Raw genomic sequence first — 14,628 nt, forward strand, 5'->3', positions numbered from 1 at the left:
GCAGGAATGGCTATTGCCCATCTCTCCTGATACAAGAATGAGAGGATATCAAGTCTACCAGGCACCTTCCAAGTAACTGGAAGGGACACAGGAAACTACTGGGAGGTGGAAAAAGTTTCTTGGGTGCCTGCTTTGATCTCATTTCCATTCTCCATCACCGCTTAGGCAGAAGGAAGTGTTTACTTGATTTACAGCGTCTTTAACTAGAGAGTCCTACCCTGAGTCTGCAGAGCGGGTCATTGGTTGGTATGGAAAGTCCTTCCGGGGGGGCAGGCCCTGCTCCTGTAAGCACTGAAGGGGAAATAGAGGTGTTTGGTTTTAATGCCAAAGCCTTGATTGTTTGAACCAAAATTCTGAACACGTTGTAGGGGCTTGGGTTATGGTAGGAGTTGAGAAATAAGAGACTAAGGGTGTATTTTATGTGCCATGACAAATAGCTCAGAATTGTCTTACCTCTTCCTAGCCTTTGCTGTGAAATACGGGGGTAGACACAATGTCTTTTCTCTGCATGGCGGAAACGTTCATTAGCAAGCGCCATGTTTGGCTGCCTGGGGATGAAGCATGATTGCCAAATGTTAGAAGCTGTTCCTAACAGCTGGGAAGGGATTTTTGTAAGGGCAGACTGTTTCGCTGACCCCCTTTCATCCCTGCTAATGGAGCAGCCATCTCCTCCTCCCTGGCAATTCCCTTAGCAGGACGATACACCCAAGATGTATACGATAGCTGTACAGACATGGCCTCCCCTTTGCAAATGTTCACGTAACATGTACGCCATCAAGCAGGGAAGAATATTTTAGGGTCAGTAAGTTTCTTTTAATAAAGTTAATACCAGGAGATGTTGGCACAACTAGTCCCTGTTTAGTTTACGCCTGTCAGAAGCAGGCAGCCTCTCAACTCCCATGTTTGGGTGAGTGTATGTATTTATTTATTTACTTAGCTTTTGTACAATATTCTTTCATCATTCCTGCACTTCACAATTGTTAATTAATCCCACGGCACCCGGGGATTACTACTAATGCTTTACAAGGGAAGGCAGAAACAAGCAAGAAGAGGTCAAATGACCAGGCCAAGGTCATGGAAAAAATTTTTTCTAAAGAACATTAGGTTCTGCAAGATTAAAGTGTTGTTAACTGGTCTGTCCGTCGATGTCAGCCTCCCTTTTGGGGGAGGGGGTGTTTCGGGGGGGCAGTTTTGATATTATCCAGTGTATTTAGAGCTCCTCTTTCATTTTGTCTCTTTAGCACATTTTTTTTTTTTCCTGAGGCAAATGGAGGACAGAGGAGTTTTGTCTGCAGAGGATGATGGGCAGTTTCCAAAAAGGGAGAACGTCGCATGTTCTAGAACTTTTATGCACCATCTTTTCATTTTGCAATTACAAATGGGGGCACCTGACTAATGAAATTAATTGGTTATTTTTTCAAAGTCATTGCAAAGATCCGGGTACCCAGTTCACTTTAAAAACAAAATGACTTGCTTGTCTGGCACCCCTAGGCCTTTTTGAAAGGTCTGCACATTCAAAAGCAGACCCGGTAACTTCCCTGACAGTAAATACTGCAAGTATAGAATATGCTTATGGTGCTTTCTTCTCCCTAGGACTTGAAAGATGACCGGAGTGATGAAGAGGAAGAAGATTCTGTTACAGACAATGAAGAGGAGTCCACAAAGATCTGCAACAAGAACGGCTGTGGGTCAAGCAAACATCTCCTAAACAGCAGTCACCACTAGCCCCCTCCTGCCTCACCTCCTGCGGTGATTCCTGCTCTGGTTTTAACCCAACCTACAGGATAGGATTTAAGTCAAAAGGCTTATGAGAGACTGTGATTGATTTATTGTTGGCTACTGGACCTGGAAAAAAGCCCAGGTTAGAGGGGAGGAAAAAATTGCATAACATGACAAAACGTGTTAATGACCCACTTTCTGAATCGTTGCTAAGGGTTTGGAAAGACGTTTGGACACACTGACTGACAGTGCTCAACAAGAGAGTGTCAGATCATTTAGTGTCCCATTGATTCTAATGTTGTTTTTCAGTCTGGTATAAGATATATTTCACCAAGCAGTTTAATTCACAGATGTTTTGTGGTAGGTAGGTAGCGTGAACTCCACTAGGAACCAAAATTACTCAGTGTGGGAAAAATTTGACAGTGGTGTACAGTTACTAGCGTTTTTGTCTTTAAACCCTCATTAAAATGGCTGGGTTTTGTGAGTTAGATTTCATTTCGTGGAGGCCAGCAGAACCTAACATGGAGGAAGTCAGATTACTTGCCTGTGAAGAGCTGGCTTCACTGCAGAAATATAGGCTTTCCAAAATACACTGTATGATAGATAGCTCAAATATTGTGTTCTAAGATCTACCTGCCAAGGAAGACACTGTTAAAATAACAAAACTCAGCCCCGATTCTCCACTGAGCTCCAGGTTTCACAAATGCCTTCGTCTCAGTCATTTTGGCCCAGTGTTAGAACAGAAGGTGCAGTGGGGAGGGAAGATAGTGAATGAAGATTGGGTCTTCTTACAGGTTCTTTTGCACTTCTTATTTTTCTTCAAAACTGCTGAACACCCTCTGCCTCTGACACATCTACAGCCCAGGAGATTAAAAATAAATCTCATCCATTCCCTTCTTGTGAGCTTGTCTCCCACAGCAGCATGGGATGACTGTCTGCTCGGAAGCAAGTCCGCTAAATTCTGTTTTGTGGTTCCTGCATGTTTACTGCGTGCATCTGGTCAATGGGGGAGTATGAGGCTAGCAAGGAATGTCACATCGTCAGTGCTGTGTATTCATTTGATATCAGGATCTGTATTTCCATTTCTACTCTTTTTGAAAATTGGGAAGCACATCAGCTAGAGCCAGGCTTGGATGCGAGTATGTGACTTAGGCCACCTACCATTGTTCATGCTGCAAGAAGTGGAGGAACAGTGGGTGTTTTATCAGCTCCTCTTACCAAAAGTGCCTCTGCCCAAAGTTTGCACTTTTGTTCTAACTCTAGTGCAGTGTGCAGCAGCATTTTTAGTTTTGGGGCTTTCCAAGGAGAGCCTGGGCCTTTTAAACAGGGTGGTACCAGTCTCATTTCCAGATGCATTTAGCTCACAAGGTCACAAATGTTTGTGCGGTAAGTTTTAGAGGTGAGAGGTTCTCGTGTGGTCCCTACAGTAGCTGAGATCATCTGGTGAACTAAATCCAGTCTCTTGATGGAGACCAGGGGGACCACTGCATAAACAGCCCCAGTGCGGAGCTCGTGGTTCGGAAAGGCTCCTTTCCCCTTAAGGCTGCTCAGGCAGGAATTTGGTGACCTATGGGAAGCACTATGCGACTGACTTGTTTTCCTAAGATTTCTTTGGCAAAGGGAGATATAATTCAGCAACTGAAGCATTTGAAAGAACGGGAAATGTTTGGGATCTGAGATAGGAAGACAGAAGTGTTTTCTGTGCAGTTATAAGAAACTCTAGGAGTACTTTGTTACAGAGGCTGGTAGTATGCAAATATCTACGTACAATCTGTTGAACTAGGCTGTGTTTGATTTTTGATGTATATTTTGGACCATGTAATACCCCAAACGTTCATGTTGTACCACAAAGAGAATTGCACTGAGAAAGGAGCATGGCCTATAGCTTCTGAGAAGGATGGGGAAACACGCAGCGGTGGGACAGGACTCCTGACCCTGTGGTTGTAGTTCAGTAGGGCTGCGCAGGCAGAATTCCCTCAGTAGTTGTTGTATAGCAGTGTGTTTCCTTACATAGCTGTAGAGAATACTTTAAATACTGCAGCGTGGATTTATTGGAAGTGTAAGTACTTATTACATCATCTAAGGCAACTGGTGAGCTTGGCAGGGTCACGGTTGCTTATCGGGGCCTGTTTATTGTCTGCACGAAGAGAACTGGCCTTTCCTAACAAAATGTAGAAGCCCGACGTCTTGGAGGCTTTACGCCCCCTTTGAGAGCAGTGGAGACAACGATGCTTTCTACAAGACACGGCGGGGTTTTGGGAGATGGCCAGGGTAGTATCACTTGATTTTGGTGCCAGAGAGCTTTCCTGCTATGACTAGGAAAGGAATTCAGGAAAGGAAACACGAAGAGTGATGTTGTCACAGGAGCGAGCCTCTGAACAACTACTGAGTCTTAAACTAGAATTTATAGTCTCGTTGAGGCCAAATCTTGCCCTTCTTACTCGAACAAGTCTCCCACTGAAGCCAATTAACTCTACTGGAGTTTTGCCTAGGAAAAATTTTGGTTTGCAGTTATCCAACCTAATTACAAGACCCGTTGTTTTAAACTGATGTGAAACTAGGGTCTTAAAGGAAGAGTAAACTGTAGATTAAATACATTAAAACGTAAAATGTTGAGGCAAATTTTGGGCGCATACAGAAGAATATTGAAGAAAATAATGTCCTGAAGGTGAAGACTAAGTCTAAGCACAGTGAACAACCAAATAACTACATCATATGGGAGTAAGGTATATGGAAGGAATGAAGCAAGGCCGTGGAAGGCCCTGCCAGGGGTTACTGTCATGGCCAACCAAAGTCATAAGGCCTAAAAATTCTGAACGTAAACCACTGGGTACTGGCGATGAAAACCCACAGCACAGAAAGAAGTGGGGACAGATTGTCAGAGAGGGACCGGACACGCCCTGTGTTAGCATTGGATTTGTCATTCCTGAAGTTACATGCGTTTCATTTTCCACTTTTTCTTGTTTCTGACTTTCTATCAGGAAGCTGAGGTCATGGAGAACACAATTCATGCTAAAGAAATTATGTCATGGTGCTTCAAGATTTTCAGTCTATTCAAAGCCCTTAACATTTTTTTTAACGTTATCATGAGAAGAGTGTCAGAATGCAAGTGCAGAACAATCGTAGGTAACGCATAGGAGCATGACAGACACTAATGCGTTATGTTGACCATTTCACCAAACAGGTCCTGGCTTAGCACTTGGACACTGCGCATCTGGTTTTGCTATCTCACGTTGACCGTGCCAAAACATTTATGAGAGAATTATAGAATGAAAATGAAATCTTAGTCCATTATAATCAGCGGAAATTTCTCTGTTCCATTTAATTCCTCTGAATTTTATTCAGGCCCTCCTGTCCGTGTATTCTGTGCTGCCTCTGTACTTGTTTACTACATAGATTTACCAATCTACTCTGGATTTGATTTACAGATCTCCTTCACTCCACAGAACTCATTTTGTCAATTTGTATCATTCAGTATAATTATTTTTTTTTTTTTTTTTTTTTTTTTTGTTCTTAATGCCACTGAATTTGTCTGGTCAGTTATGCTACACCCCAGAAATAAATATTTTTTAAAAATAGGTATCTATCTAAGGATTTCCTTGTTTTCCCTGCCTTGCAGCATCCTCCTCTCCGCTTTTCATTCCCTCCCAGCTTTCCAATCAGGGCCCATTCAGGAATTAATTCCTTACTCTTCCAAGTTTTTCCCTTGCCTGGAAAAGGCTGGATGACCCATCCCCTTCTTAAGAGGTAACAGCAATTGTTGTAAATGAGCTTTTTTTTTTTCCTGGACAATTCGTGACTGCAGAGGAAGCAAAATCAATGTGTGCATCATCCATCACTTGTAGTATTCAAGATTTATGCTCTGACTAAAGTACTTGAAAGCGGTCCTGTGCACATGAGGAACTACTCACTGTAGAATGCCAACACATCTTTGTATCTTTATTTGGTTGGGTCTTGTTGTGCGTATTGGGGCAGTTTATGAAGTTACGTGTATTTGAGGAATGTTAGAATAATAAGCAAATACAGAGAGAATTCTTTTTTTCCTGGGAGGGCTTATGTCCATGTGGAGTCTGAGGCGCTATTGCCTGGTCAGATCACTGTGGGATTGCTACCTACATGTCTCATCATAAGCACGCTTGAGACAACTCGGATGTGGCTCTTAATCTGGCAAAAGCAGGAAAGCTCTACTGAAAACAAGGGAGCCGTGCTGATTTGTGTCAGCTGAAAAGCTGTTCTGTATTTCTTATTCTTTCCATTCCTGCCTCCCTGGTCGGGAAGATCACGGAGGCTCTGACTTAACATCTCTTCCCATGGGCAAACAAACATAAGGGAAGGTGTTTCAGCCCAAATAATGAACTATCGCAGAATACTTTGGCTTTATTATCTGAAGTCATTTTTTTTTAAGCTTATGAGTAAGAATAAAGTAGATGGAAAACCAATCGAACAGGGATCTGTGAGTTTTGGCTACAAACAACTTGCAAACTGTGAAGAAAAAAAAAAAAATCTTGCTGATTGAGAAAGAAAAACACCATCTCCACAGGCACTTCCCCTGGCTGTGGGCTTGAAGAACAACAGATAACCAGTGGGCAAAAATGAAAGTCCATGCTGAGAATAAGAACACAGCCCAGTTGTGAAAAGGCCAAAGGGAGTTGATTTGATGGCTCTTAGCTGCCCAAAAAAACCTTTTCCCGCCGAGCAGCAAACGAGCCAAGGAGGCACCTCTGAGCTGATTTCCTTGGTTGCGTTCAAAATCACTGAAAATGTCTGCTCCTGTTGCCCAGTCAGTTTTATGGGCTCCCTCCTGCTCTGTCTTGTGCCATATGGAGCCAGGGTTTTGTTTCTTGCCTATGGAGTTTGAGCTTTGGCTGCCCGAGGTGTGGACCCCGAGGAGGATAAACACCTCTGACTGGCTGAAGGTCACACAGGACATCTGTATTCCCACCGAGAATGTGATTTCTGCTCATGAAATTTATGAAATCTACCCGATGCCCATGCTTTCGAGACAGAGAGTAACCAATGTGTGTCAGACAGCAAGCACTGTGGGCCACCAGCACCATCGGGAGGGAGCTGACCTTTCCTGAGCAGAGCTTCGTCAATAAGGAGAAGACAAGTCAGCAGAGGACTTGGCCGACTCATCACGTGGGTTTGTCTTACAGACATAGGTGTGAAAGACTCACTTAAAGGCTGCTTTCTCCAGCTCTTTAGTAGCGAGCATTTTCTCTCACCTTGTCTCCATATTTCTGCCTGATGCTGCTTGGTTTCTAGAAGTTGCCGAACAAGGTCAGAGCAGTCATCGCTCACTTCTGAGAGTAGCCAGCACCAAAAGCTCAAGAGATGGATCCCAAACCAGCAGCCCGGGGTAATCCCTCTCCCTGTCTGGGATGAGGCAGAGGTAGGTTTGTGCTCTGAAACACGTTTTGGGCGAGTAAGGGTGTTCCCACGACCAGTTACAGCTCTAGGTGTTCTTGCCACTCGTGTACAACAGCCAGCTGCTCTGTGCTGCAGGGGCTGGCCACACCTTGAGTGAGGAACTTAGTTCAACCTTAGGTTCATTTTGTGTTTGCCACCCTGCCAACTCAGGTGTTTTGGTCACCTGGGTTGCTGCTTAACCTCATCAGCAGAGATTTCCCCATTCCCTGTCTCTGCTCCAACCTGTAGTAGCAGCAGTGGTTGCACGTACTGCTGAGTAGCACGCTTGCCTGCTGAAGTGTAAACTATTCGGTATATCAAATGTGAGAGGGGGAGCATCACAAAGTACTGGGACTTAAAGGGGGAGAGGGGAAATCATTGGCCAGAAAACCAGGACTCCTGCAGGAAAAAAAAGTTTCACTTTCTGTCCTGTCATCCACGTGTGTTAAATCTTAAGCAGCAGAGAGGAGGTAAAGCCCTGACATTAATCCCTTGTCAAAGAATGGGATTCCCAATCGAGGAAATGGAGGTGATCAAAGCAATGTAATCTTCACCCTAGATGACTGCAGAGAACTTCAAGTAGGGCTCTGAGAGTTTATTTAACTGAAGTACCCTCTGTGGGATTACTTGAAGTTTCTAGCTTAATAGAAGGCAAGGCTGAAAGCACAGGTCTAAGCTTCAACATACGACTCTGCAAATACAAAGTCATAACAACCCATGTAGGATAACGTTGTTGATGTTCCAATAGTCCCAAGATTTATGAAAATATCTTCTATTTACTCAGCTGGAAAGAGCCCTGTTCTTCTGGAGTTTTGTTACCCCATAAAGCATTCAGAGGAGACCCCATAATCATTTCAAAGTCAGAAACATTAAGTGGAATAACAAGTATAAACCCTATCCACAGTGACTTTGAAGTGCAAGAAGCATGTCCTTGTAGCCATAGAATATTACTCTGCTTTGAGCCGGAGTGGGAAGAAACAGCTCCCAGGCAGTTATTTCAGGTGGTGAAAAGTCCGTATTTTTCCTACCACAAAAGAAGCTGGTCTAAAAAAAAGTTAGACAGTGAAATAGATGATTAATTCTCACTGAAATTCACAGGAGCTTTTCCCATGATGCGGATGAGAAATGGATCCTGACCTCAAGTGACCAGATAAAATGATAGGGGCAGCATGGCACTGCATTCTCCAGCCATCAGGAGCAGCGCACAGCCCCAGTGTTTCCTCCTCCTATAGCCCAGGGCAAAATCCTCCCCAGAAACTGAGATCTGTCTGCAGGACACTCACCTGAACACAGTTCTGCCTTTGCCTCTGCCCAAACTGGGCATGTATCTCTTGAAAGACAACCCTGGGAAAGCTGTCCCTCCCCTTTCAAGCCAGAAACTTCACTTTCAGCAAGCAGTCTGCCTCCTCTCTTCTGCGCTGTTCAAAATCTCAGCAAAGACTGGGTTGCTGATGCTAAAGCCTGCCATCCCAGGCCAAATTTACCAGGAAAAGGCAAAAGACGAGCTGTGGTTATCACAACCACCTTAGCATGTGAGTGTGTGAGAGGGCTGCTGAGCCACAGGAGAAAAGGGAGCAGAGAGAAACTGGAGGCAAATGGCAGCACAGCAACAGCTTAAACACAGAACTGACATCACCAAGAATCACGAAGTGAAGCGGTAACAAGGCTAGGAAGACAAAAAAGCCCCAAGAGAATAAGGAGGAGGAAAAAGACGGTAGTTCAGTAATACTGGGGATCAGCCCTTTCCAAGCAGCAGAAGCCAGCTTTGCCTGGACTCCGAGATGAACTCTGTAGCCAGGACAACTCCTTTCCCCTGAGCACCAGCGGTTTCAGACTGAGCCCAGCCGATGAGTTCCCAAGGCCGGAGCAGAGGCAGCAGGATCTGGGAAACACTCCTTTAGCAAGTTCCCAGTATGTGAGTGAGGGGACAGGGAGGGACTCAGCTGGGGCTGGGCCAGGGTAGCCACAGGCAGAGGCCAGCAGACCTGCAGCTGTGGCAATGACCCCATGGTTCACCTCCAGTTGCTGGGCAAGCCTGACTCGCCCTTGAGTCTCAGCGTTGGTTTTGTGCTTCTCCTGGCTGGCTGAGACTCCCCGAGAGTCCTAGAAGAGCTCCTGGAAAATTTCTGTGTTTGCTTCTACAACAAAGAGCAGAAGAAATCTCTTCAAAGGCCTTTCTAGTGCTAGCACGTACGGGTAAGTTTCTTGGTTATGTCACAGGCTGTGTAAATGCAGGAGAAGTCCTGGTACTGCAGGAGAAGAATCTGTGGGAAGCAGGAGCTAAATCTTATCAGCTTGTGCTACATCTCATCAGGCTATGCAAATCCTACTTAGTTCCTTTGCTATTTTAAAGGAGGAATTATTCAGCAACCAAAGAGTGTTTCATACATTTCCCTATTGCAAGGGGCAGTGAGGTCAGATAGTGGTTGTATGTCTTGAGGTTTTTTTCCCTTTGAATCCTTTGGCTCCTGCAAGGATGCACTTGAGCAGAGACAGGGCACTGTAGCAATAGCCCCTGTTGCCTTGAAGTGAGGACAATCCTATAACCCATGCTATACCGTAGGGCTCTCACAGCATTTTTTGAACCTGGAAATTGCTCGCCACATCCACTTTTGTTCTGCACTTTCCCCTCCTGCACCCAGTTCTGCTCTCACACAAAATCCGCACAAGAGGGAAGCTGGGTTGCTTACTCCTTCCCCTGCCCTGGCACACGCGGCTGACATGAGGGAAATCATAAACCAGCACCGCCACGGCTTTTTTTTTTAACATTTAGGGACTTATCCAGAGCAACATCAGAGCTCAGCCATGGCTTGTGAGGTTAGTCCAGCATCCTGACGGGCGGCAGGGTCCCAGCATTGGAGCTGCCAGCCTGCAGCTGAGCATCCCTGTTCTGGGCCATGGAAGGGCCAGGCTCCTTTCACTCAATGTTAGCGAGAGAAAGACAAATTCCTGCTCTGTAACACGATGTTGAGATCAGAAACACCGCTGAGTTTCTCCATTTTGCACATCAGAGAGGATTTTACTGCCTGCCAAGGGAATGGATGCTCCTCTATCCTGTTGCATGACAGAACCATAGGTGCCAGTGTGAAACGCACAGCAAATAGCGCTGTTGGGCTCTGGGCCAAGGCAGCTGGCACTGGGCATGGGGGAAACGTCTCACGTTCGGGCAAGTAAATGTAACTTGGGCCTTGCCCCCGGTTCTGGCTGACAGCTGCCTTCGGAAAGCCCAGAGCGACACTGCTGGTCTGTACCTGCTGCGTGCAATGATGAGAAAACTCGAGTACCGATGCCATTAATAACGCGTGTTTTGGTTACCTGGTTATTGCTGCAAGGGCCCACGAGGTGGCAATAGCAGGACACTGCTCCCTGCTCGGACACGGCTCCCACGTAGCATTTTAATCCATCCTTTCGCCCTTTAAAACAAAAAGATTCTACTGAAGCTTGGGGTGCAAAAGTGTTTCCTGCAACTGGCAATTTCCACTTGGTCGGTCTCTAACTGTGAAACAAGCGTCTAGTCAAAAAGCACGACAGGTTTTACTGAGAGGGAGTGTTCGGTCCCTGTGCAGAGGACAGCGTGTCGGTGTCCCAAGGACTGGCATCTAGCTGGGTGTCACCAGTGACCCCTTCCCGGGAGGTGCAGCGCTCTCCTGCTGACTCCTCTGGTACCAGAGCTGTACCTGGTGTACCTGGGGTAAGAGCTGGGGGTGTTAAACCTCTGACTCTGCTTTTCTGTTCACACTTTTTTGTGTTGTGTATTTAAACTACGTATTTGTCAAGCCACGGAGTCTGCAGCTGCTAGTGAGCGAAGCCCCCTTCTCACCTAGATATTGAGGGCTACACTGCCATTCCACCTTCGGAGACAGACTCTCCACCCCAAACGTATGAGATGCTCTGTGTTTTGCACCATTGCCAACACTAAAGCAAAGCTCTAAGGGTAGAAGGGTTTGGGCCAGGCTCAGTGTGTGGATGTGCAAGGGAGGGAGCAATGGGACATCACCTCCCAAACACAAAAGGAGGTGGAGACTGAGGAGCAGTTGCACCTTGAACCCCTTAAATCCAGCAGGGGCTAAGCATTATGGCCAGGGCAACCCAAGGATTTGGGAATGACAAGAAGTGGCTTTGTGTAAGAAAAAAAATACCCGTGAGCATGCACTGGGAGGGCACCCTACCCCATGTACTAGGCCCAGCTGTGCTCAGCCTGCCTGGTGCTGTTAGCAAGGGAGGATGGGAGCTCCCTGAGGACAGCCTGTCCCCAGAACACGGTCCATCACCATACAGCTGAGTAGGTGGACCAGAGAGAGGGGGAACGCCTGTGCTCATGGGCTGAGGGCTGTGAACAGCCCACTTGGTGTTGCCTGCCAACATCCCCCCACCAACAACTTTTACAAGGACAGAGGGATGGATTAATTGGGTGCAGGCAGTGTGCTGGAAAAGATGAGGTACAAGGCAAGCTGCCCAGTGAATGGGGCTACATCACCCTGACAGGTACGATGTGCAGGGGCTGAGCTTTGGGGTTTGTGCTCCACGAACATTGCCCTAAAACACCTCCAAAACCACCACCGTGCGCTGGCAGGAGGCGCCACTGAAAGATGCTCCCTATATAAAGCTGTTCCCAAACTTCTTTAGTGCAAATAAGTAGAGATCACTGCAGCCCCAGGTTGAAACACTCATTAAGCAGTGTTAAATGCTGGACAAACTGGGCTTTTTATGAATGCAGAGCAGAGACACAAACAATTAAGACCAAAATCTAGGAGTTCTAGGAGTTTTCCCCCCAAGGACATCTCAGGGCCTGGGTGGGGGCACAGTGCACACCTCCTCCCTTACTGCTGCTGTGGCTGGTTCCTGCTGGTTGGAAGTTTTGGGCTTGGGCTCCATGAAGGGTATGCTGAGGAACCCAGCGGCTCCAGAGCTGTGCTGAGCCCTGGCTGGGGTGTCCCACTGAGCCACGCAAACAGCCTGCGCACTGCCAAAACCCTCGAGCGTCGCCAGGAAAAGGGGATCTGTTGGTCTAAGCAAGCTTCTTTAATCCCATTTGGCACAACCCTCGTGGTCAGGCTGCGCTCGGCTGTGACGGCGTAGAGAGCTGGGCACTGATCTGCTCTGATAGAGGGACGAAGTGTTTCCCTGAGCTCTCTGCATGCGTGGCTGTGGACAAACAGGAGGCACTCGGAAGCTGTAGACCGTGGGTGGCAGCCTCTGTGGTTCCCATCTGACCGCAGCTCTTCTCTAGGTTTCTCTTTCAGAGCTGGGAGACAGCTGGATTTGACTTGCCTGTCCCAGCAGAGATTGAAGCTTTGAGGTTGCCTGTCTGGCACTCACTGTGCGTGGGGTTTGCCGTGGGCTGGTACCCAGCTCTTGGCGTGGTTTCCTCCATCACAGCTGACAGGCGGTGCCGGTAGGACCCCTTACTGCCAGCAGGTTAACCGAAACGCATCTCCTCTCCTTCCTTGGGGGTGTCCAGCCCAGAAAGCCTGAAAGAAGGCAGTTATAAGAGTCCTAGAGTGACGTTTATATTTTGCTTTTATGAACAAATACTTGCAACCAAGCCAAAGTCAATTGCCAGCTCTGTTGGGAGAGAGGATCTAGCATCAGAGCAGGATCCCGATTCTGTTCTTGGTTCACTGTATGACCTTGCAAATAATGACAATATTGGCCCCAAATGGACTAGGATGAGGTATTGGTGGCTGTTGTTGATTAAAGAGCAGGATGTGTTTCAGACTCCAGAAGGGTTGCTCCCTCCAGACCTCACACTAGCCCTCCATCTGGCCGCTTCTTACCTAGTGGCTCCGAGCAGACTTTGCTGATGTGGGCAGTCGGGTTTCCTTGCTGGCTGTGGAGGAAAAGGCAGCCCTTGCTTAATGCTTAGAAGAGTGTAACTTGCACAAACGCTATCAATGTGCACAGCATTACAGATGTGGCAGGGCAATGGTCACAGGACATCCTGCCTGCCCTGCTCCTTTCTCCCCTGAGAACAAAGATGCTTTTGCTGCTTCAGGTCAACTCAAGAGCCCAAAATGTGGGGCTCTTTCCCCAAGTAGGTGCTCCAAGGGACCCCTAGGCTAGACAACTAGCATAGATATGCAACATCAGTTGACCAAACGTCCCAGTTTGCATCTCCAGGCGGTGGAGCTCATACAAAAGGCTGTGGGACAGCATGTGCTGGAGGCCGAGAGCCCACAGCTCCCTCCCTGCTGGGGGTGTTTGTCCTCCTGGGACAGTGCTGGGGAATTTGCTGACTCAGTTGGGGGTGATGGGGAGGGAGCAGAAGACTGGTCCAGAGAGGGGGGAATGGTAGATCAGCCAAGTCTGGGGAGAAGGCTAGCAAAACTGTGTTGTTAATTTTTAAAAGCTCCAGGCAGTCAGAGGTTTTGGGCTGTGAACTCTGCACTGCTTCTGACAGTTACAGTAATGCTTCTGCACAGCTCTGCATCCAAAATGGGAGCAACCAGGAAAATTTGCACAAACATGGGTAAAGGGTTGGTCTTGTGGGGAAAAGTAACTCTGAATGCTGTTGCATTCTTGAACCTCTCACTGCTCATGGATAAAAGGTGGAGGTTTTTGATTGATGAATTTGTGTAAAAGTCGGTTCAAATGGTTTAACAAAGCTTTGAGGGCAGCTTAGGAGCGGCTTGAATATGATACAAAAGAAGAAGGGTTAGACAGCAGAAGTCCAGAGCAGCAATGACCTGAGCACATGGGCTTGACGCTGTTTCACGTCCACAGGAGAGCAGGGGTGCTTTACAGGCCCAGGCTGGGGGGACAGTGGGGCTTTGGGGGGAAGGGGGGCTTGGGACACAGTCCTTCCTCAGCTCTGTGCCACCATCCAGCGGGTGCTTGTTCTTGGAGGACAGCCCTTTCCACCTTGGTGCATCCCCCCCACTCGTGGCCCTGCAGCCCCAGGGGGCCGTGAGGTGGGACACCCCCCCAGTCCTGCAGTGCCTGGCTGTGGGCCCCCCTCTCTGTGGAGAGGAAAGTGCCTTGCTGGCTGGAGGACAGCAGGCTCCTGTGCCGTGACCCACCTCGGAGACCCCTCCACAGCGCTTGACGAGGGCCCCTGACCCCCGGTAATCCCTGCTCATGGGGATATTGAGTTTTCTGTTTGCTTTGCAAGTGTAATTGGCCAAGACGCTGTGAAGGGAGGAGAGAGTGCTCAAGGGAGCGGTGTTAAAGAAATAGGAAAACATTATTAAGAGTGTTTTAAGTCGGCAGTTTCCCTTATTAGTGCTTTCATGATGGAAAGAAGCCACTTTAGGTCTGTGCAGTTGCACTGAGCCAGGCCCCTGTAGACATCCACGCAGATGGGTGTGCTGTCTTGTGCATCCCCTCAGCACCACCTCTATCTCTCTTCCGAGCCATGCACCGCCTTCTTGGCTTACAAATCTCTGGCTTCTTGTGCCCTGCTGCAGAAGGAGGTGCCTTATATGCAATATTCCGTTTGCAGGGGGTGATCCTCATCCAAGGCAGGTGTTGGACACAAAGGGAGATGTTTGAGAGAAAGAG

General features: G+C 47.5%; 1 protein-coding gene across 2 annotated transcripts in view; it reads left to right on the plus strand.

Annotated features, from left to right (window-relative positions):
* CERS3 (ceramide synthase 3) overlaps positions 1 to 5,259 on the plus strand; it is a 47,358-nt gene extending 42,099 nt beyond the window's left edge. For both annotated transcript variants that reach the window (XM_035890617.1, XM_035890618.1), the window contains one exon: positions 1,594 to 5,259. In XM_035890617.1, the coding sequence (XP_035746510.1) occupies positions 1,594 to 1,725 (132 nt within the window). In that variant the 3' untranslated portion in view covers positions 1,726 to 5,259. The remainder of the gene's footprint in view (positions 1 to 1,593) is intronic.
* The last annotated feature ends 9,369 nt before the right edge of the window (positions 5,260 to 14,628 follow it).

This window comes from Egretta garzetta, unplaced genomic scaffold (genome assembly GCF_000687185.1).
Source record: "Egretta garzetta isolate BGI_Z169 unplaced genomic scaffold, ASM68718v1 scaffold322, whole genome shotgun sequence".
Taxonomy (NCBI): Eukaryota; Metazoa; Chordata; class Aves; order Pelecaniformes; family Ardeidae; genus Egretta; species Egretta garzetta.